Here is a 24967-nt window from a genome sequence, read left to right as displayed (position 1 = left end):
ATATTTATTATTCCTTCCTTTCTTGGTTTATTCTTGCTTTTCTAGTTCTTTGAGGTGCATTGTTAGATTATTTATTTGATATCTTTCTACTTTTTGATGTAGACATTTATTGCTATAAATCCACTCTTAGTACTCCTTTTGCAGTATCCCATAGGTGTAGGCATATTTTGATTTTCATTTGTTTCAAGAAATTTTTTAATTTTCTCCTTAATTTCTTCATGATCCAATGGTCATTCAGGAGTGTGGTGTTTAATTTCAATGTATTCGTACAGTTTTCCAAGTTCCTCTTGTTATTGATTCCTAGTTTTATTCTCTTGTGGTCTGAGAAGATACTTGATATGATTTTGATTTTAAAAAATTTGTTGAGTCTTCATTTGTGTCCTTACATAGGAGTCTATCCTGGGGAACGTTCCATGTGCTGATGAGAAGAATATGTATTCTGTAGCAGTTGGAGGAAATGTCTGTTAGTTACATTTTGTCTAAAGTACAGTTTAAATCCAATGTTTCTTTGTTATTTTTTTGTCTAGATGATTGTCTGATGTTCAGAGTTGAGGATTAAAGTCCCCAACTATCCTTGTATTGGTGTCTATCTCTCTCATTAGATCTAATAATATTTGCTTTGTATATCTGAGTGCTCCAGTTTGGGGCACATATATATTGAGAATTGTTATGCTGCCTTGCTAAATTGATTCCTTTATCATTATATAATGACCTTATTTCTGTCTTTTTACTGTTTTTGACTTCAAGTCTGTTTTATCTAAGTATAGATACTCTGCTTTGTCAAAGATCGGTTGGATATATGTGGATGGTTTTATATCTGGGTTTTCTGTTCTGTTCATTGGTCTATGTCTCTATTTTTGTGCCAATACCATGCTGTTTTGGTTACTAAAGCCTTGTAGTATAGTTTGAAGTCTAGTGATGTGATGCCTCCAGATTTGTTCATTTTGCTTAAAATTACTTTGGCTATTTAGGCTCTTTTCTGGTTCCAAACAAAGTATAGAATTATTTTTTCTAGATCTGTAAAATATGATGTTGGTATTTTGATGGGAATTGCATTGAATCTATAAATCACTTTGGGTAGTATGGACATTTTAACACAGTGTTGATTCTACCAATCCATGAACATGATATGTTTTTCCATTTGTTTGTGTCTTCTGTGATTTCTTTCCTCAGTGTTTCATAGTTCTCTTTGTAGAGATCTTTAGCCTCCTTGGTTAAGTATGTTACTAGATATTTTATTTCTTTGTGGCTATTCTGAATGGTATTGAGTCTTTGATTTGACTCTCAGCTTGACTGTTACTGGTGTATAGGAATGCTACTGATTTGTGTACATTGATTTTGTAACCTGAGACTTTGCTGAACTTATTTATCCAACACTGTCCTTTTTCTCTGATTTTTCATAATTCTGGATTCCTTTCACTGATTACTTCTCATATGGAGCAGCTGTTGCTTCTTATTTTAGAATTTTCTTTTGTTTAGATGGGGTTTCCCCCTCACACACACACTCATACCAGTGTGTTTGTAGCACATGTTGGGTATGAACTTTTGGCTTTGTTTGTGGGTGCATTGATGGCAATCTAGGTTTTGGATAGATGCCATGGTTGTAAATATTCTTAGTGTGGTGGTTTTCTCAATTGTGAGATGTTTGTATGCTGTAGCAGTGGTGAGCTATGTGTGTGGGCAGATTCCCCCTTTCTCACTTTGATGAGAGAAGATGGATGTCTTTGAAATCCTTCCTCTTTCCCCAGCCCTGTGGTCTCCTTAATAGTGTGAATTATATTGGCACATTCTGTTTAATTTCTGAGACAGGAGGTTGTGCTTGTGGGAGGTAATCAATCTCACTCTGTATGATTGAATCAGTAACTGCTGTAATGGGCTGTGCAAATTGACCTACCTGTCAGTAGGTGGTGCTTGCCAGAAGGAACAGTCTGCGGGTTTGTTTTTGAGTCCTGTGACTGGCTGTAGTCCCTGAAGTAGAGAACTAAAATGTCCCAGCCATTGGGTGGGCCCTGGAACTTTCAGATGAATCTTTATTCTCTGCCACAGAGGAAGTGGGTGAGGGAGTGAGGCTGGGCAGAGCTGGATTGGGTGAGCCTGCCCTCAGGCTCCCCAATAACTGGTAAGGTAGCTGTTTCAGTGAGGGTTAAAGGTCTGCTCCCAGCTTCTGGGGAAGGAGGGGCTGAAGTGTTCCCACCCAACCAGAAAATCTGCTTGTGGAGATGAGGCTGTCTGAGATTCACAATGTGTCTGTCCAGCTCTCAAAACTCTCCTTGGCCTGCATATCTGACCCACTAGCATGTGTCTCCACAAAATGCTGGTGGGTAAGGAGCACCCACAAGTGTCCTGGGTCCACCATACATCCGCAAGGGAAGAGGTGTGGGCCCCTCTCTCTGTGGAGGCCTCAGCCTGGAGAGTGCACCTGTTGCCTAGAGGCGGCCACTCACCAAAGTTTTGGCTCAAACTTCTTTCCCAATTGGAATGGGTTGGGGAGGGGCCACAGCTTCTGGTCAGCCTGAGGGCCCAAATGTTCCACCCCTCATTGCTATGGCTCCTGGAGCTATGCTCTTCCTTGCCATAGGATCTATCTAATCCAACTGGGCAGTTTTCCCAGACCTCCCAGCTGTGCGCAGTTACCCACTCAAGTCTGGAGTGCATGGGGTCCTGCCTACTTGTCTGTCCCTCTGCTGTGTGACTTCATGAGGTGCTGGTGGACAGGAAGCTCCCCAAATCAGGCACCCCAGGTCCATTGCAGGATGGGGCAACATTGACTCTCAGATTTCATACCAGCATTAATTGATGGGAAGCCAGATGTCAGGCACTGGCTTTCAAAATGCCAGAATATGAAAAGTTGTAGGCTGAGGTACCAAATCCCACAAAAGCCCGTGTTATCCTCAGAAGGTTCATTTAAAAAAAAAAGATCGTTGTTTTTGCCTGTTTTTCTTGGATAATAGAATTCTAAATGTAGGGGTATAGGAGAAGTACAGAGATGCTGATTTGCATTGGAAATATGTACATAAACCTTCAATTAATCTCCCTGCTTTTGGCTGCATTTCTCATTCTCAACTCTGAGTCCAGCATTCTTCATGATTTCCAATAGGCAAATCCTGTCCCACCCTCTCCATAGCCCTCTATGGTGCACTCATCCTTCAGCACACCTCCATATGCATTCCATCTTCCAAAAAGTGTTGAACTTCCTTTTATAATTGTTAGCAAATCCCATCCTCATTTTCATTTTATTGATAAAGAAATTGAGATTCAAAAGAGAACCATGACTTGCTAGGTGGCAGAGTAATATTTCACTTAAAATTAGTGGTAATGAATATGAACCTGTCCCATTACTCTGCCACTGACTATAATTTTCAATGGAGAGAAAATATCACTCAATTTATTTATCTTTTTTCAGATTATCAAAGTAATACATATTTTATATTAGGAAGTCCATAAAAACACACAAAATTAACCAAATATAATCCCAACATTCAGATGTAATAATTTATTTCTACATGTTATACCTGTTTTTATAAAATTAAAATCAATTTATATTTTAATACTCTTGAGTAACCTGCTTACTAAAATTAATGTATTGTGAATTTCCCCATCCATTAAACACATTCTTTAACATAATTTTCAGTGGCAACATAATCTTCCACTTTAGGGATGTACAATTCTGTATTTAATCAATCCCCTGTGGATGGACAATTTGATTATTTCAACTTTTTACTACTATAAAAAGATAGTTTAAATGTTAAGAATCTTAAAAGGAAGCTGGGGAATATACTGTAGCTGTCTAGAGGAAAAGAAGCCAATTTTTAGAGGTCATATATCAAAAGCATTTGGGGTCTGAAATGATATGGAACATTCTCATGGTCATTAAAAAGATTATTTTGTGTTGTTTTGTTTCTTACCAGGAACAAGACTATTTTGTTTTACTTCAACCTGCTAAGCTGTGCCAATCCCTCTGTGATGGTAAACCTGCAGTGCCCTACCACACAGGTAAGGCGGAAGATGCCTCGCTGGTGGGTGTTAGCCATTCTGAACATTCTTGGAGAAAAAGAATTCAGAAATTCCATTGGAGTTCTGCGTGTATGGTTAATTAGGAATTTGTAGAGAGTGGGAAGGCATAAGTTTGAGCTCATGTTTGTTTATATACAATCAAAACTAAGCAGAGGTTAATTATTTAAAAAATTATTTTAGAATCCCTAAGGAACCTAAGTGATTATCTTGTCCAACCACCTACTTTTGCAAATAAATCCTGCAGCCCAAAGAAATGGAGATATTTTTCCTTAGATCGTCATTATATTAGGAAGAGTAAAGCTAGATGCTGTAACTAATAAGCCCCAGTTTTTCAATGAGTTCACACAATAACACTTATTTTTTGTCCACATAACAAGTACACGGCAGGTGTTTGTGGTCGGTGGGCTCCTATTCTCCAGGCTCCTTCCATCTAGTAGCTCTGCCATTCCTTAAGTTCTCCTCATCATCTGTATTCAGCTACCAGAAGGAGACAGTGAGGATGAATAAAGCACCCCTGCTCTTAAAAGCCTTGTATCAGAAGTCTCACACATCACATTTCCACTCATATGCCATAGACACAAACTAGTTTTACATGGTCACACCCAGATGCAAGGAGGAAGAAATCCAGCAATGTAGTTGTGAGCTGCGCAGCCTTTTCTATACCATGGTACAAGTGGACCAAGAGGCACAAACCTCAATGGACAGTTAATTATATCTTCTATAGTCTACCCTTCTGGCCTCCAGAACAGAATATGCTGCTTCTTCCCAAAGGAGAACCCAGAGTCCCTTGTAGTACGGTCTTTAACTCAAAATCTAGGATCTATGAATGATGCATAGTTCTCTTCATCAGGTCTTGACACTAAATGTACAATGGGTAGCAGGGATAGGAAAATTAGAATACAAGCTCCCATTCAGAAAGAGAGGAGTGATCAATACATAGCAGTTCCTGGTGCATGTCAATGAAGGAAAGTACTTTATTTGACCTGAATTGTGTTCTCTGAACGGAACTCCCTTATCCATTGCATCCTCTAACTCTTTGCTTGGCCACCTGGGAGGAGTTTATTTTCTGTCCATTAGCCTCCAGGCTCTACCATTCCTGAGCACTGGAAAGTATGCCCTCTTAAAGGCCATAGTGCTTTGAAGCTCTTCCTCCAGATGACTGTGTGGCTTGATCAGTGGTCCTTTTCCAGTCTTTCTGCAAATGTTACCTTCTTAGTGAGGCCTTCCTTAACTACCTATTTAAAATTCAAACCCCACCAGGTCACTCCTCTATCTCTAGCCTCTTTTGTAGTCTTATTTTTTTTTTACCTTTTATATCATCTTATTCATTACTATTCATTACCATTTTATAATAAACATTTTACTTGCTTACTATGTGTTATCTGTCTCCCCCTACTAGAAGTCGAACTGCTTGAGGGCAAGGATTATCTGTTTTGTTCACTACTGTGTCCCCAGTGCTTAGAATAGGCTCAGAGTAGGTGATCAGTAAATATTTATTAAATGAAGAAACATTTATTCTAGAGTTCTGTTTAAGTCCGTTGTTTCTTTGTTTATTTTCTGTTTGGAGGATCTGTCCTGTTCTGTCAGAGAGGTGTTGAAGTCCCGGCTAGTACAGTGCTACTGTTTATCATTTTGTTTAGATGAGGTGTAATTTGCTTTATGAATCAGGGTGCGTCTGAGTTAGGTACATAAATATTTAGAATTGTTATGTCCTTTTGTTGAATTGTACCCTTCACCATTGTATAGTGACCATCTTTGTCTTTTATTACTTTTGTTGATTTGAAGACTAAATTATCTGAAATCAGAACTGCCACTGCAGCTTTCTTTTGGCTTCCATTCTCATGGACTATTATTTTCCATCCCTTCACCTTGAGTCTGAATGCATCCTTGTGGATTAGATGTGTTTCCTGAAGACAGTAGATACTTGGCTTGAGTATATTTGTCCATTCGACCAGCCTATGTCTCTTTAGTGGGCAGTTCAAGCCATTCACATTTATTGAAAGAATTGATAAGTGGGGCATATTTTGGTTTATCCTGTTGAGTTGAACTTTGTTGCTTTGTTTTCTCTCTTGAGCTATTGTGTTATCTGGCCTTTGATCATTAACTTTTGGATGATTTACACTGATGAGTGTTTATTGTGCTGATCTCTGTGTAACGCTATTCTTAGTACTTCCTGAAGGGCAGGTCTTGTCTTAATAAATTCCCTCAATTTTTCCTTGTCTGAGAAGGTCTTAATTATATGCTTTGTATGGAACCAGAGAAGACCTCATATAGCAAAAGCAATCTTAGGCAAAAAGAACAAACTGGGAGGCATCAATTTACCAGACTTCAAGCTATACTACAAGGCCATAGTAACTACAACATCATGGTACTAGCACAAGAACAGAGACATAGACCAATGCAACAGAACTGAGTATGCAGATATAAAACCACCTTCATATAGTCATTAATCTTTGACAAAGCAGACAAAAACATACACTGGGAAAAAGAATCCTTATTCAATAAATGATTCTGGTAAAATTGGATGGTCACATATAGAAGACTGAAATGGATCTACACTGCTCACCTCTCACAAAAATCAACTCAGAGTGGATAACAAACTTAAACCTAAGCCATGAAACTGTAAGAATTCTAGAAGAAAATGTTGGAAAAACTCTTATAGACATTGGCCTAGGGAAAGAATTTTTGAGGAAGACCCCAAAGGCAATCATGGCAACAACAAAAATAAATAAATGGGACCTGATCAAATTAAAAAGCTTCTGCACAGCCAAGGAAACTATTATGAGAGCAAACAGACAACCTACAGAATAGGAGAAAATATTCTCATGCTACACATCTGATAAAGGGCTGATAACTAGAATCTATACAGAACTCAGGAAAATCATCAAGAAAAAAATCAAACAACCCTATCAAAAAGTGGGCAAAAGACATGAACAGAAACTTTTCAAAAGAAGATAGACTAATGGCTAACAAACATATGAAAAAATGCTCAACATCTCTAATCATCAGGGAAATGCAAATCAAAACACAGTGAGATATCACTTACCCCCAGTGAGAATGGCCTTTATCAAAAAGTCCCAAAACAATAAATGTTGGCGTGGATGTGGAGAGATAGGGAGACTCATGCACTGCTGCTGGGACTGGAAACTAGTGCAATCTCTGTGGAAAGCAATATGGAAATACCTCAAAGAGCTACAAGTAGAACTACTATTTGATCTAGCAATTCCATTATTGGGCATCTATCCAGAGGAAAAAAAGACATTCTATAAAAAGGACATCTGCACTCAAATGTTTATAACAGCACAATTCACAATTGCAAAGATACAGAAACAACCCAAGTGCCCATCAATACATGAGTGGATTAAGAAAATGTGGTATATGTATACCGTGGAGTTCTACTCAGCCACAAAAATTAATGGTGATCTAGCACCTCTTGTATTATCTTGGATAGAGCTGGAGCCCATGAATCTAACTGAAATATCACAAGAATGGAAAAACAAGCACCACATGTATTCATGTACTCACCATCAAATTGGTATTAAGTGATCAACACTTAAGTGCACATCGGGTGTCAGGCAGGTGGGAGTGGGGAAGCAGGGATGGGTATATTCAAACCTAATGGGTGCAGTGTGTACTGTCTGGGTGATGGACATGCTTGAAGCTCTGACTCGGCTAGGGCAAAGGCAATATATGTAACCTAAACATTTGTACCCCAATATACTGAAAAAAATAAAATGAGCTTTAATGTATGCATAAAAAAATGAATAAACAAATAAATGCTTGAAGGAGAGAATGAATACCTTTCTATGCCAAATTCAAGACTTTTCCCACTATACTATAGAAATTCATCATTCCTATAATAAAGCAAAAAAACTTACACATTATGCTTTTTTGTTGTTTCATAAATGATTTGCTAGATTGTCCTTTCTTCACAGAAAATGTAGTATTTTAACCTTCAGTGTAACTCACTCTCCCAGCCACCAAATTCTAATTTGTAATCGAGTGTTAAAACCTATCTGAATTAATGATATAAAAGGAGTAATACAGAATTACATTCAAAGTGCCCTTTATGGTGCACAGAGAATCAGAACTGAGTCAGAATATATTTTAGCTTCCAACAATGCAGACTTGCGTTTAGTCTGCCAGGCAATGATGTTATCTCCTGATATGAACCGTATTTTTATGCATTATGTTTTTGTTAACTGCCAGCATGGTCCAGACATGTGTCACAAGCATTTAAAGGACAGACTGTGATCAATTAGGATACGCAACCTCAATGTGACCTTCATTTTGGCTAATTATATGTTGATTGCTACTAATCAGCACCCTATTTGAAGTGAACAAATTGGTCTGATAGAGGGAGAAAGTAAAGAGCAGTTGCTATATTGTTTTTTAACAGCTCATTTGTGTCTGGAATGAAATTCAATGTGATTCTTTTTAATGAAGCACTTTTTACCATTTTAATTACTTTCTTTTATATGTTGCATACACAGCACTTTTATATGTGTAGTATGCATTGTTTGTGTGTATGTTTATAAATGCAGAAATCATCACGGTCCTAACTCAGTAGTTCCTACCATCTTTTAAAGCCTATGAAAGCATTAGTGCTTTCAGTATTCACTTTTATAAGTCCACTTAAATGTATCCAATAGAGGAAGTAGTTGTCTTTCAACGTCGTATGACTAAATTGTCAAAGTCTAAATGTAAAGTATCTCCTAATAATGTTCATGCTTTATTCAGCTTGGCTCCAATCAGAGTGAAATGTTGCCATTTGCATCGATAAATAACCTTAACCTTCTTCCAAAAGAAATGTGTGTGTGTTGGATGCTGTGAATGTTCCTACATAGTTTTTCAGCTTTTTTAGAAAGATACTTGTGAGACCTCCAATATTTCCTCTAGAAGTGTGTGTGTGTGTGTGTGTGTGTGTGTGTGTATGTGATTGCATGTATGTATGTGATTTTGTGTGTATGCATATGTGTGGATAAGAGACAGAGAAAATACATATGGAAGTGTGATTGTGGAGTTGGGTCATTTACCTTGTCAAAACTTCTAGAAGGCATTAGACTGCTGCTGCTACAAGACAATATTAACTTTGAGATTTGAGACATCCATTTAGCTATTCTCCTTCTAACTTAGCTGTGGGGCTGACACCAAATGCCCTAGTGTGCAGCAGGAACATGACCCATAAGGTAGAAAATAGATGTCAGCTAAGCAGCAGTGTTTTACCTAACTGCCTGTGGAGGTTGAGCTCCAGGGTGGCCGGTGACAATAATTTCCAAAGTGCAATAGGGAGATGAAGCAAGTTAGGGCTGAGAAAGCTTTCACTAAAGGAGGAACTGAAGGTGATAGAGAGATTTGCAAGAGTTGACTGCAGCTCACATGGATTAATCTGACCTTTCTTCGTTTTTTAATATAAACAAAAGCAAAACCAATAGAGTACATCTTCCCCAATTCTGCTTTCTCTCTGAGTTACTAATTGGATGTCAGTTGTTTCTGTGGTGGCTCCATGGACTAACACAGTGATCTGGTTTGGCACTGATAGGCCCCCAAAGTTCACTAATGTGAAATAATTACAGAGATGACCTCTCTGCCCACATCTAGATAGTGTTGGTAAGAGACTATAATAATGATTGACTGTGGTAAATAGCCCTCATTTTGTTCATTTCTTGTGGTGATAAAACCTCAATTATGTTTTGCGAATTGTTACTGAGAATTCACTGGCACTGATAATTATTAGTTGCAGTTGTCAATATTCAGAGCATTTAAATCACCATTTTAATCATATGTGGGAAAGGGAGCAAGAGTCTAACCCTGAATATGTATAAACTACACAGGCAAAATTAAACTTGAATTATATTCTTATCTACTAATTCAGAAAATCGTAAAGTATTTTATTAAAAGTCAATAATTGTCCTGTGGTAGTGGTCACACAAGTCTCTACATGTGATAAAATTGCATAGAACTACACACATACACAGGCACACACCAATGAGTGAATGTAAAACTGATGCAATCTGAGTAAGGTGAGTAGATTGAAACCGTCTTGGTCCTTTCAGTGTTGCTATGAAAGATTCCCTGAAGCTGGGTAATTTATAAAGAGGTTTATTTGGCTCACAGTTCTGCAGGGTGTTCTGCTTCTGGTGAAGGCTTCAGGCTGCCTCCACCCATGGAGCAGAGTGAAGCGGAGCTGGCATGCATAGTGATTACAAGGAGAGAAAGGAAGCAAGAGCGGTGGAGGGAGCGCCAGGCTCTTTTTAACAGGCAGCTTTCTTGGCAGCTAATACAGTGAGAGTTCACTCGTTACCAGGAGGGTGGCACTAAGCCATTCACGAGGGATCTGCTCCCATGACTCAACATATCCCACTGGGCCCCACCTCCAACATTAGGGATCAAATTTCAACATGGGGTTTGGGAGGACAAATGTCCAAACTATGGCAGTAACAATATCAATTTCCTGGTTGTGATATTGTGTTATAGTTATGCAAATTATTACCTTTGAGGGAAACTGAGTGAAAGGTATGTGGAATCTCTATTATTTCTCATAACTACATGTAGATCTACAATTACCTCAAAATCAAAAGTTAAAAATAAATCTATCATTGTACAGCATCTTGTTTTAACACAACGTCACCATCAAAAAGTAGAGATTGGTAACTAGTACATGAAATTTCATTTTTTTCACTAAGACTAGAAAACCGATTTAGGTTTCTTAAATGGAAAATAGTGCTTTGCTCTTTATTGTGGTGGATAATTTAGAAGTCTGATCTTATAGATACTTATTTTGGTGTGTTCAAGTCAAGTCAATTCCCATCATTGTGTTCCTGCACAGATCTGTGTCTCCAAGTGCCCGGAAAGATTTTTAACCTATCTGGAAGTGCAATTTTGGTACAAAAAAGACAAAAGCTACTGGGAAGACTACCGTCAATTCTGCAAGACTAGTGCTAAGCCTGTGAAGGTATGTGTGTTTAAGCTTAAAAGTAGAGAAGAATTTAACTTTTATTTCAATCTCAATTGTAACATGAGCATTTGTTATGGGACAAACTCTCAAATCTTCTATGAAATGATTACTAAAGGTACCGTTCCATTAAAACACAAATGCACATGTATACTCACAAAAACACACACCATTTATAACATATCATTTTGTAGACTTGGGGTGTTATGAAAGACTATTACTTCTGGTAAGTTAAACTTCAACTATTCCCTGACACCAACACATTCTCTACTTCATGCATTTTTTGCTCTTAAAAGGAGCAAATGTTAATGTCATTTACAGCTACCATTTCATTAATGTGGTGATGTAGCCCCATAGCTCCTAAGTAATACGTAGAATTTTACTTCCAAGACCAGTTTGATAAGAACACATTTAAAAAACCCCAAGCTCCTACCTAGGTTTGAGATTTGTAAGGGAATTGTAAATTATCATTATGTTAGATAATAGTAATGGTTTCTATATTAGAGAAGATGCTGTTTTTTCCAGGAAAAAAATGAAAGATTGCAGACTCAGGATGTGGCTAAGACAAAGTCACACACCTGCAAAGGTGTGACTTGGTTTCAGAGGGTCTGGTTTGGTTATTGTTGATTTGACTGAATTATAGTTAGGACATTTAAGAGTGTCAAGCAAAAATGTGCATGTGATAATCTTATAATGACTATCATTAGGGGAAGTCATTTGGAATAATGAGATTATTATGGAGTTAAATTTGTAAAGCACAGCATTTTCATATTGAGCATACAGGTAGTGATCACACACCCTTTGAGACGTTAACATTCTCTTCCTTCCCTTTCAGCCTCTCCCACAGCTTTTACTGGATGATGATTGTCCAACAGCGGTTTTCCCAAGCAAACCTTGTAAGTGGTAAACATTTTGCCTTAGAAGCAAAATACCTACTAATAAGTTATTTAACTAAGTTTCCTTATTCCACAGTTTATAGAACTGGGGCCAAGAATGGTCTTATGACTGGCCCTAGGTCCCAGCGTTGATCAGGAGGACAAAGTTGAAGCCCGTCTCCTGGCTCCAGCCAGGCAGGGTTCCCCGGGAGCTCTGTGAGACTTGGAATTTTGCTACATAAATACACAATAATCACAAAATTGAAATTTGATTTTTAAAAGCTCAGTCAGATTGATTATTTGATGTTTTAGGAGCAGACATAAGCACACACACAGGCACACTCATACACACCTATTCCTGAATTTAACCAAAAAATTGTTCAGAAATTGCCTGGGAAATAGGAGTTGAACATATGCTTATTTTTATAACTTGAAGTTTGAAATGTTTATATATATCCTGAATAAATCAATATTTTATTTCTTTAAAATTATAAACTTTACTTAAGGTGATAATTTGTTTAGAAAAAAATGAAATAATCACTCATTTATCTGTCTTACAGTTATAATTCTAACTACAGAGAAAAACTTTACATAACAATGTCCATCACAATGTTTGTTTAAAGTAGCTGCCCACCAATAAAAAGAAAAAAGAGAAGAGAAAGGAAACATTCTAATATCCAAGAGCAAGAGAATACCTAAATAAATTATAATATATTCATTAAATAGTTTAGAATTATTAAATAGAAGTATTAGAATAACATGCACATTCGTATACTATATTAAATAAAATGCAAACTCTTATAAGCCTTATAATGGTAAGCATGTATAAATTAAAATAAATCAAAAAAACACCTGTTCAAAGAAAAGGATTGGAAAGAAATATATGAAAATGTTAAGTGGTTGTTTTGGGGGTGGCAAAACTGTGGGCAGTTTTTCCTCTTCTTTCTTCTATTTATCCATTTTTCCACAATGTATGCCTTTCTTTTAAAATGGAAGAAAGGCAATAGTCATCAGTTGAGTAGAAAGTCAAATACAACTGAAGTTGCTACCCCAAACACATGTCTTAAATATTCTCATCACTCTTCTCTGGATCATAAAAGACCCTGAAGCAAAGATGTAGGTTCCACAAACAACAGCATTTATAGGAAGCCCTCAACAATAAGTGCCTGTAGCCAAAATCAGTGTTACAAATTCTTATGCAAAAATGTACAAATAAGTAATTAGTCACCAAAGACATAATAGGTATAAGACATAGTCCCTACCCTTACAAGTACAGTTTGGTTAAATCATACAATAAAATGTACATTGGGGATACAAAAATGAATAAGGCAAAGTCCCTTACAATCTAGTGAGGGAGAAATTAAAGTAAACCTTGCAATCAACTTGTGTTCCTTCTAGTAGGAATTAACTATAGTACTCAATGGAATAGTATGCAGCTAATAAAATTCACTCATTAAAGAGTTTATAAAAAGAAATAAATAATATTAAAAGAAAGTCACAAGGGAAAACACTACATGTGCGGTATGAAAAAAAAGGAAGAAAGACTGGAAAGAAATTCACCAAAATGTTAGCTCACTGTGGGTGGTGGAAGGACTATGTATAGTTTTGTATCTTCTTTCATATTTTCTCTACTTTCCAAATATGTACCGAACAGATTTAGTAATGGAAGCTAGCAGATTGGATGAGAGTGTGCAGAAATAATATGTGGAACAAGGTCAGGGGCAGGCAGTGTCTGTTAATACCATGATAAAGGCTCAGAAAAGTTAACTCATTCAACAGCAAAGATTTACAGAGTTCTACTGTGTGCCAAGCAGCGTGCTGGGTAATGGGTTCAAGTAAGATGAAGATTAACAAATATCTGGAGGTTTTGCCAATTGGGAGGTCATTGGGATTACTGGGAGTACGATTTCCACTGAGTGGTGGGGCAGACATCTGATGGACTGAGAGGGAGTAGAAGCAGTCAGTAGAGGTTATTATGTCAAATTTGCTGCAGCCGGGGAGGGAAGAGCAGGAGGAGGGTCGGGTGGGTACTAAAGGAATCAGCTGTAACGTAAGTGCGATAGAAGCCAGAGATGGGCAGAGAAGAGTTCATTTCAAGTGAGGAAAGTCAGAAAAAACTTTATAAAGACATATTTCTTCTTTCCTTGTATTAACTGCGTTAATATTTTCAGGTTTAAACTCCATATGAACCCGTGCAAATTGGTAATATTTTATAAGAAAAAATATGAAAATGATCCATTTATGATTTTTCTTACCTCTTCATTTGAAATTGTGGTTTGAAAATATTTTTAATAACAGATTTGTAAAGAGGCAAAAATTCTATTTAATAAAAGGTTGAACAGTGATTTAACTCTCCTCAGAAATCACACTAGTCTACAAAGCACAGGCCTTTTTTAATAGCTTTGGAATTTCTATTTCCAGTCCCTCCAAAAAAAAAAAACATGTAAATGACAAAGCTGAGAGACAAATAATTAAGAATTCCCAAACAAAAATTCAGTTGTCTTAGTCGCCTTAAGTTTGAACTGGTTCTTATTCTGCAACGAATTAGGCACTCATCTCTAATTTTCAGGGTTTCCCTCAAGGAGCACCTAAGATTTTTTTTTAAAATAATAAAACTAAACTGATTCAATCATGCAATTTAATGTGGTCTTTTTATTAAACTGTGTTTACCGTGAGTGATATGTATCAGTGTTACTCTTAAAACCTGTGCTGTGCATCTTATTTATGAGTATATTGTGTATAAAATAATCAAGTGTAGAATGTAACTCCAGATTGTGGTATCTTCTTATTTCAGTCTTAGAACCATCAGAAAATCTTCAGATCACCAAGTAATGGGCAGTTTGCTATCCTATATTGAGCAATTTACATGCCTAGAAAGAATTTGATTATAAATATCAGAAAGCTTAAGAAAGAGAGGACATCATGAAAGAAGAAGGAGAAAGTGATTACTGTCATTTTATTTTTACAGTTCTCCAGAGATGTTTCCCTGACTTCTCTTCTAGAAATGGCAATTTAACAATAAGAAGTAGGATGCTGTTTCAGGATGGAAATGGAAGGACAAGAAGTGTTATAGAACTCAGAGAGGCTGTAAAGTATGTTTGTTCACATTCCTATTTTCAGTTTTGATGCATCGTGTTATTGTACACAAGACTAAAGCTCCCATTAGGTTAAAGGTTGGTTATAGGAAAAAAAAATTACATATTCTTTTGAAATATACATGTCACTATGGATTAGAGAACTTCATATATGTTCAAAAGCATGTAAAGAAGGAGAAACCAGAATCAATTATTTAATAGAAAGAACAATGATGCTTTTCAAAATGGTTAACTCTTTCACTATCAAAAGGTATAGACATATGACCTAAGGAAATGTATTGGTGCTACCAAATTTCTCCATACTAACTATAATGTAGTAAATTTACTATTAACATTTCCCTTGGCTGCATACCTGTGGTGCTCCATGTTATTGAAGAATATATTTCTCTGGGTGTGCACACACACACGTACACATGTGCATAAACATAAATTTACAGGGAGTTTCATTGTATAGCTCAAGTTGTTGAATTAAATATAAAAAATAACAATATTCTAAACATTTCTCTTTCTTGAAAGGTGTTAGCAGTACAAGTAGTACAGTGCAGCTCCTGCATATTTAGAATATAATGGCAACATAGATGAATTTCAGAAATATAAAACCGTGTTAAATCACAAAATAATAATACAAATATGATTCCATTGATATAAAGTTTAAAAATACATAACTATATTAAATTGCCCTGTGATACATATGTAAATGGTAAAACTGAAAACTTAGGAAATTATTATTACAAAAGTCAGAATAGTAGTTACTTTGGGGAAAAGGGAGGTGTTGCAATTGGGGCACATGAGGAAGGGGCTGACAATATTGTAGTTATATGAATACATTCCTTCTAATAATTCATCAAACTAGACAGTAATAATTTGTGTACTTTTCAGTATGTGCTCTGTCATGCCTTACTGCTACAATGCTGTCAGAGGATTAGGAAGGGGAATTAAAGATGATGTTCATTCTTGACTTTAGGGATTTTGTAAGTTAAAAGCCGATCTTATCAGTTAAATTCATTTCTTACAGTGAGGTTTCTACAATATTGAGGGCATGTTGCGTACAATGGAAAAGGAGCTGTTCACCATTCCTGAAAACCATGTTCTCTGTGTGTGCAGCTATAGCTGGTACCTTTGCAGGTTTACTGAAGTGATGTATTGTTGTGGCCAGGAAAAGAGTCACTACTGATAGATGGCTTCTAAAAACAAGCATTGAAATTTTGCAGCTTGAAAAATTCCTTTTATCATAACAGGAACATTTCTGTTTAGTGGTAGTCAAAAAATAATTGATTTTTTTCCTTCTTTGCATTCAGTCATATCAATAAAATCTTTGAGGCCAGGGCACTTGGAATGAAAGTGTTTGAAGACTATGCAACGACTTGGTATTGGATTCTCATGTAAGTGAAAACACATAGATGTTTCTTCTCCAGCCCCATTCTGCTTTTATCTTTGTAGAACTCTTTCTTATAGTTCCCTATTTTTATTCATGAATAAAAGGTTGACTCAGATCTCAGTTCCTGCCATTTTCTTTTTTCAGATGGAGTGAGGATGGGCCAAAGATATTTAGAAATATACCCAGTGTTAGCAGAAATTTACAGGAATGTAAATTTTAATTTTAGTCTTTAAATTACTAATAAAAATATTCTTATAAAAGTACTCCTTCACGTCACATGGGGAAGTACCTGTAGGACTTCTGTATCTGTAGTACACGTGTGCTTCTCATCACATGTTACAGTGGATGCAATGTTATTTCTAATTTTTCCCTCCCTTGGCTTCCAAAAGGTCATTCTTATTTCTTAATACATTCCTTCCACATAATGATTGCTATCACCATCACCAAAAGTCATTATAGTTATAAGAAGCTACATAATCATGTATGTCGTACATACATATAGGTATCTATATGAAGGAGGAACAGATTTAAAATTTTCAGATAAGATTTGTATTCCTAGAAAGTTAAGGAAATGCAATCAATTTACTAGAGTGGAAATGTATTTGAGATATCTAATACCGTTGTTACTAGCTGGTTCTTGGGTCACCTTCTAGTGCTTAAAACCTTCTGGGGTCCCCTAGTGATCAAAGAATAAAGTGAAAACTTCTTCAAATATTTATAAGGCCCTTTATAACCTAGACCAATTACATTTCTCAATTTTCATCTTCACCCGTGTTTCTTGATTAACCGTCTATTCTAAACACATCAAATAATGTGCCCATCCCTAGACTGTCAGATCCCATGTTTTTGCATATTCCGTTTCCTTTGCTGGCATGTCCTTTTATGAGTCCTGGGCAACTTCACCTCATCCTTTAAAATCAGTTTTAGTGTCATTTATGAAACCTTTCTTACCTTCCCCAGAGATAATTGATTACTTGTTCCTCTGTGTTCTTCATACCCATTGTGTGTGTGTATACATACCTGTGCATACACAGTCACCTTCTATGTAGCACCTACCATTCTGTATTTAGCCAGCTCTTTCCCTCTGCTAAACTATGAACTCTTTATGGTGGCAACTGTGTATAATTCATCTTTATTTTCCTAACTCCTGTATGGTTCTTTGAACATAGGAGGCACACAGAAAATGTGAGTTCAAGGAACAGTTATAGAGCTGGGCACAGAGGCTCATGAATGTAATCCTGGCTACTCAGGAGGCTGAGGCAGGAGGATCACTTGAGCTCAGGAATTTGAGGCTGCAGTGAGCTACGATTGCAACACAGCACTCTAGCATTACAGCCTGAGTGACAGAGCAAGACTCTGCCTCTTTAAAACAAACAAACAAACAAACAAACAAAGAACAGTTATAAAAACAGTAGGGGAGCAAGAAAGATGTATTTATATGGTGCAAAACTGTATGGTGTGTGAAATATTAGAGAGTAGTTTTTAGAGCTGTAAAATTAGATTTTATGAGATTTTGCTCTTTTTGATGCTTTGTGTTAAACAATTACAGTAATTATTTTCAGCATGCTAGGATTTATCTCCAACAGAGATTGTAGTTTATACTTGACAGTATTTAAACTGGGACTCCTTTTGTCAGGCCCAAATGTTACTAGATAATTTCCATGTTTCTCCTTCATTTGGCTTTTCATTGTTACCTGAACAAGTATACATTATGATAGACTCTCCTGCCCACCCCACCCCAACACACACACACGGAAACCTCCTCCACCAGGACACCGCTCACACCTCTAGACCATCAACACCTCCTTTTATTTTCAATCTTCCATTCTCATCTATTTTATAAATATAAAGCCAAAATACTGATATGCTAGGACTTCGTTTATTCAGTTAGAATTTTTATGCAACAATTTAAAACACACAGAATAAACAGTTCTATTTCCTTTTTTCTCCCCTCTGATATTTTTAATATTCTCTTTGGACTATGCCATCGAATAATCCTTCAACCATATTGAGTATTTAAGCATTAAAGTGTCTGTGATTTGATTTTAAGAGAGAATGGTTTCTGAAGTTATTATAAAAGCTTTGGCTTTGTAAGACTATGACAGTTCGATACTGTGCCGTTATTCATATCTGTCCAATGACAGTAATTATTAAGATTTAAAAAAAAAAAAACATAATGCTTGAGACAATAAACTCAATAAATGTACCAGGCCCTGTCTGTTGTTATGTTTGGAAACTTACAGGTAGCACCAGAGGTGTCAGTTCTTAGAAGAGTTGGCCAAGTTTCCAATCCTAATGAGTTCTCTTTGAGGAAATTATATCAGAAGACTCTAATATAACCGTAACCTGGATATTTGGCAGGGTGGGAGAAGAAGCTTCTCTAGCAGCTCAGTCAAACTCTAGGAAGAAATTAGACAGAAAATAATCATGCTATTAATTGCTTGAAAAAGTCACATGGCCCAGGAGACACAGAAGACTTACTATGGCTCCAAATAATGGCCCACAGATCACTGGGGACCTGAGATAGATATCTGGTGATGTCAGGCATCACAAACTGCTAGAGACAATGGGATCATAGTGATAATGACTACAAAATCATGGGTTCAGGGTGTGGCCAGTTATTTTTCTTGTCTTTCTGACCTGAGATTAGTCTGTTAATTCTAGACCCCTTATTGCACAAGGTTCCCACTAGTCACCAGGTAGATAGAACAGAACAAATTCATCATGGATACATTTTACAATTTATCACTTAGTAGGTAGGTATAAAGGGAAAAAATAGGACATGGCAACCATGGAAGATAGATCAAAACTGTAGGTTGGAGGGGTTGTATTTTTCCTTGAACAATGACTGATACTGGACTTAGTTTACCTAGGCACACAAAGATGACTCATGTATAAAATCCCTGATGGTCTACTCTTTCATATGAAAGTCTTGATGGAAACCATTATTTATACTTTTTAACATTATAAATGGTTCTATAGCCAGGTCAAATAAAACAACCTGAGAATCATTTTGAATAGAACAAAGTGTGTTGTCTTGATGTTTTCATTATGCTATGCTTAGCACACTTGACCTCTGTATTTATTGTGGGTGTTTTTTCTTTAGTGGCCTGATTATTGCCATGGTCCTTAGTTGGATGTTTTTGATACTCATGAGATTCATAGCTGGATTCCTCTTCTGGATTTTCATGTTTGGTGTGCTTGGAATTATAGGATATGGTAGGTATCACTCCACTTAAAATTGCTAAATATTAGAATAACCTTCTTGTTTTCAGTTGCTGTTATCAATTACCAGAAAGCATTTACTTGCTGTGGGTTTAATTATTCTTTACCCCTACAAAAGCTTTAAATTTATAAAAGTTATTTAACTTTGCATATATTGTCTCCATAACTTTTTTCTTCTGTATCTTGAAAAAAAAATGTTCTGCTCTTTTCCTTACCAGCCTTTGGTCTCATGCCTCATGGGTCTTAAAAAGGAAGTAAAAAGAAACCTTTTTAGATTAATGAAAAACATTCAAGGCAATCTCTTTTATTCCTTTAACCTTCCTATCTGATCAAAGACCAGGTCTGCATACTTACAGAAGTGTGATCTATTTTTCTCTTTCAACTTAGTAGTTTTAATCCAGGTACTGTCACACCTTTTAGTACTTGGTACTCCATGGTGAAGCATTGCCCTCTAGAGGCAGGTATTTTGAATTACACTCATATGGAGAAACTACTTCAAGGTTGGAATCTAACCCCTGACTCAATCCCCTCAAAAGCAGTACATATAAGTCATGTACAATGTGAATACTAAATGAATAAAAGTGTTTCCCATGGAATATCACTTACAGGAGCTTCCTTTCAGTCTTCTAAAAAATTTATGGGCTAATGTGAATGTTTGAGAGGTTTCTATTCAAAATAATTATTTCCCCTACAATGCCATTTGGATGGACAACACAGGTTTATGGTAATAGACACCAAAAATAAAAATCTCATATTTCTATCACTCAAAGAAGAAGAGCTTTACGTGTATTAGGATAAGAATGCACTTGAATCCCTAGGCTGTATGGTTAGTCTGGGTTCTAATCCAGCACCATAAGGTACAACTGGATAACTCTGGAAGTTTCTTAGTGATTATAGGACCTAGTTTCCTTATCTAGAACATCAGCACAATAATGGTCTCTCCATCTCAGAAGATTCTAAAGATTAAATGAGACAACGAATATAAAGCTCTTAGAACAGTGCCTGGAACATAGCAAACCAATCGATATGTGTTGGATTGTTGTTGTTGTTGTCCTCCTCATTATCCTCAATGAGTTTCTGGTAAGTCATTGAAGTCTTCTCAGGCATTCCTTATCTGCTCCTGCTCTGCAGCTGCTCAGGAACCACACCTGGGCTTCCTCCTGAGCATAGCCAGGTAACAGATTATATCATAGGTGGAGCAGTCTGGTGGAGGAACATAGAACTGCCGTCCCCTTACTCAGAAACTCCAAAGAAAGCTTTATGTTTAAATGTCTTGTTTTTGTGTTCCTGCTTGGAGCTCAAAATAACCCCTGCCCTTTTCCACTGGAGAGTTTGGGCATGTGATTCAATCACTCTTTTGTTTTTGTCAAGAAGGGAAGGGCAGTAAAGTCTGCCATTGGCTTCACTGAACTGTCTTAAGCAGTAAGAATAATATTAGTGCAATTCTGACAATGGAAAAGGTGAAAGATGGTCAATTTATAAAAAGTGCAGATAAAACAACCGATTTCAACTCCCTATTGACATCCTAGGTAGTGCTAACACAGCAATTAATGGTGTGACAAGTATTTATTGGGTGAGGAAATGTCCAATTTGGTTAGAGAGTGTCAGTTACCAGATGTAACTGACCTCTGCTACTATCCTGGACAACTGACTTTCTATATTTCATGGGAAACCAACCATTTCCTACTGACAGCAGCCCATTTTCTAGGGCAAAGAACAATGCAGATATGTCATACTGAGCAGAGAAAAAGCCAGACTGTTTTTGGCCAAGTACTCGTGTACAGCAATGGAACAATTTTCATCGACGAGAACAAGTTAAGTGGTACACAGGAGAGGCCATGTGATGCTGTGGTTATGAGCATGGATTTAAAGGATGAAAAAGGGACAATCCCAGATTTACCATATGTTAACCATGTGATCCTCTGCAAATATGTAGCCTGTCTAATTCACAGTTTCCTCAACCATGTAATAGGAATCTGTGAGTACTAAACAAAATAATGCATATAAAGTACTTAGAAATCTGCTAGCATATAGTAAATGTCCAGTAAGTAGTATCTATTGTTGTTGTTGCTGTTATTGTTATGCAGAAATATTATTGAGGAAAGAGGACTGAAGCCTAGAGATCATAACTTAAAAAAAAAAATTAGGACAGGAGAGAAATCAAAAGAAAAAGAAATTGGAAAATATTGCCTGGACTTTCACGTCCACCAGTCTGAGGGAACTAAATAGTCTGAAGGGCCCTTTTGCTATGAAATAATGGCATAAGAAAGAGTATTATGTTATACTGTTTTATTTAACACAGTATTTTGATAAACTTTAGGAAATAAAGGAATCTTCCCAAAAGAAAAATATGTTTAAACACGTGAGCTAAAATCGAAGTGGGGAACCAAACAGGAAACACGTGTGAAGCCCTGGGTGGCCCGTCCCAGTGCGGGACTCAGGAGACTTAGAGCAGGGTCAGCAGCAGAGCAGGGATCACAGCTGAAACTCCTGGAGCAGGTCTGGGATCCTGCAAAATGTCTGGCGTGACTTCAGTTTGGTAGTGCCCTTTGACTACCAACAGAAACAGGTGCAAATCCCCTCTGGATAAAACTGCCTCCATTTAGGTCACCAGGTTTCCATAGATTCAGATCTGAGATTACTGAACAAGCAAGAAAACAGTCCTGTGTGTGTGAAAATCAGTGGAAACTATTATAAACAGCAGATTGAGGTCTCCAAGAACTCAGATATGGTAATTAATAGATATAAATAGGAAATAACCATGCCTAAAATGTTTAAAGAATTTAAGATAGAATCACAAAAACAGAAAATCAACAAAAATATCCAGGCATACATGAAGATGAACTGAACAGAATTTTTCAAAATAAAAAAATGGTTAGATTAAAAATTGATAAATTAAATGGCAAAATACAGAATTAATTAACTGAAATATGAATCTAAAGTAATTACCCAAAATACAGCAGAATGTGACAAGGGGGCAAAAATATGATTAGGTGGTTAAGAGAGAGAATAGATGGAGAGGGGCCTGATATATATATATCAGCCATATTTGAAAGTTATTGGCTGAGAATTTTCTAGAACTGATGAAAATATAAGCATATATCTCCTGTATCCATAGATATAGGAAGCTCAAATTATACCAAGGAGAGTAAGGGAAAAGAAATCCAAATCTGGTCATACATTCTTTTATTCATTCAACAAATATCAAGTGAGTAGTGTGTGCAGGCACTATTTTAGACTCAGGACATGCAATCGTACGCAAACAGGCAAAGTTCTTACTCTCTTGATGCTTATTACCTAAATAAATTATATGTTAGAAGTGATGATTGCTATGGGAAAAAGAAAAATTGGAACAATTAAAGGGGGACTGAGAGTGCCACGACAAGGAGTGACAATTGTAGTATTAGTAGGATAGGTCTTTTAGAGAAGAGATCTGAGAAAATACCTGAAGAAGACAATGGACTTAGCCAGCAGAGATGAGGGAAAAGTTCCAGACAGTGGGTACAGCTAGAGCAAAGGCCCTAAGGTAAGAGTATGTTGAAGAAACGTCTAGAGGGCTGGTGTGGATTCGTATATTGAGTAAAGGAGAAAATAGCAGATGAGGTCATAGAATTTTGGGAGGGCCAGAGCTTTGTAGAACATTGTAAAACCTAGGCTTTTACTGTGAGTAAAATGGGGAGGCATTGTAAGGTTTTGAGCAGAAGAGATATATGTGACGTGGTGCTTGCACCAGTCTGTGTTGAGAATAGACAATAGTGGGGCAAGAGTAGAAGCAACAGGACCAGTGAGGAGGCTATTGCAGTCATCCATGTGACAAATGAGGGAAGCCAAGGGTGTAGCAGTGAAGATGGTCACACATGTTTTTAATGTATAACCAGCTGTATTTCCTGATGGATTGAATGCAGCTGTGGGAGAGAGTAAGGAGAAGAAGGAAAAAATGATTCAATAAAAATGTAGGACATGTAAGAAAGGATGGTGAAAGAAAATAAATTAGTAAACATGTAGATGAAGCTAAACTAACTTTGCCTGTATAAAATAATAATGTCCAGTTTTTTAGGTTAAAAGTGTACATTAACTAAATTATTGAGCAATAATCAGAGTGGGATGATTACTGAGTGATCTAAAATCCAGGCCAGGAGTAGTGTCTCACGCCTGTAATGCTAGCACTCTGGGAGGCCGAGGCAGGAGGATCGCTTGAGCTCAGGAGACTGAGACCAGCCTCAGCAAGAGCAAGACCCTGTCTCTACAAAAATTAGAAAAATTAGCCAGCGTGGTGCACCTGTAGTCCCAGCTACTGGGGAGCCTGAGGCAGGAGGATCACTTAAGCCCAGTAGCTGGAAGTTGTAGTGAGCTATGATGATGCCACTGTACCCTAGCTGGAGTGAAACAGCAGACTCTGTCTCAAAAACAAAAGGAAACAAAACAAAACAAAATTCTATTTCTTTGTTAAAGTATTTTAAACTTGATTATTAAGTACACACATAGCAAATTTTCAAGGGTTATCTATTACAAAAATAGATAACTCCAAATCAGTAGAGAAGAAAAATGGAATATAAGTAAACAAACAAAACTCATCAATTTTTAAAAGACAAGAAAATTACTGTAGAAGCAAAATAGAACAGGAAAAGCAAAAGTGAGAAGGTGGAAACAAATATAAATACATCAATACATTAAATATAATGATTTAAACTCACCAATTAGAATACAGAGATTGTCTGGTCAGATTAAAATGTACACATACAAATTGGAACTGTATGTTATTTACAAAAGTTGCACAACACATAAGGAAATAGAACAACGTATGTAACCTGCAATTCTGTATCCCCCATAACAATAAGATGAAAAAAAAATTTTATATATTAGAAAGTAAAAATAAAAATAAATTAAAAAAAAAGAGAGAACAGCTAAAAAAAAAAAAAAAAAGAACAGTTGAGTAATTTGCACCCAAAAAAAAAAAAAACAAAAAACATAATCCTTCTTGAAAACAGAATAAAAATTTATTTTCTATCAAAAAAAAAAAAAAGAAAGTAAAGGGATTGGCTGGGTAAGGTGGCTCACACCGTAATCCTAGCACTTTGAGAGGGTGAGGAGGAAGAATTGCTTGAAGCCAGGAGTTCAAAACCAGCCTGAACAAATGTTTACTTTTTTAAAAAGTGAAAAAAAAAAAAAAAGGATGGTTAAAAACATACTAGAAATCATTAACAAAGGAAAACCACAGAAGCAGTAATAATATCAGACAAAATAGGTTTAGAATAAAAAGTATTAGTAGGGATAAAAAGAATTGAATTCACTAAAAAAGTTACAATTCTAAACTTGTATGCATCTATTAAGATAGCCTCAAGATTCATAGAACTGCAAGGATAAGTAAATAAGCCAATAGATAATAATTGGTATTGGGTATAAATCTCCCTTGGGGGGAAATTTC

General features: G+C 36.6%; 1 protein-coding gene across 1 annotated transcript in view; it reads left to right on the top strand.

Annotated features, from left to right (window-relative positions):
• The window catches only part of SLC44A5 (solute carrier family 44 member 5), a 59755-nt gene that overhangs the window by 11959 nt on the left and 22829 nt on the right, over positions 1–24967 (top strand). Inside the window, exons 3-8 of the mRNA XM_069478088.1 lie at positions 3909–3993; positions 10844–10969; positions 11805–11865; positions 14813–14936; positions 16238–16321; positions 19424–19536. Of these exons, the coding sequence (XP_069334189.1) occupies positions 3909–3993; positions 10844–10969; positions 11805–11865; positions 14813–14936; positions 16238–16321; positions 19424–19536 (593 nt within the window). The remainder of the gene's footprint in view (positions 1–3908; positions 3994–10843; positions 10970–11804; positions 11866–14812; positions 14937–16237; positions 16322–19423; positions 19537–24967) is intronic.

The sequence above is a fragment of the Eulemur rufifrons genome, chromosome 8, assembly GCF_041146395.1.
Source record: "Eulemur rufifrons isolate Redbay chromosome 8, OSU_ERuf_1, whole genome shotgun sequence".
Classification (NCBI taxonomy): domain Eukaryota; kingdom Metazoa; phylum Chordata; class Mammalia; order Primates; family Lemuridae; genus Eulemur; species Eulemur rufifrons.
This window is presented reverse-complemented; position numbering and strand designations above follow the sequence as displayed.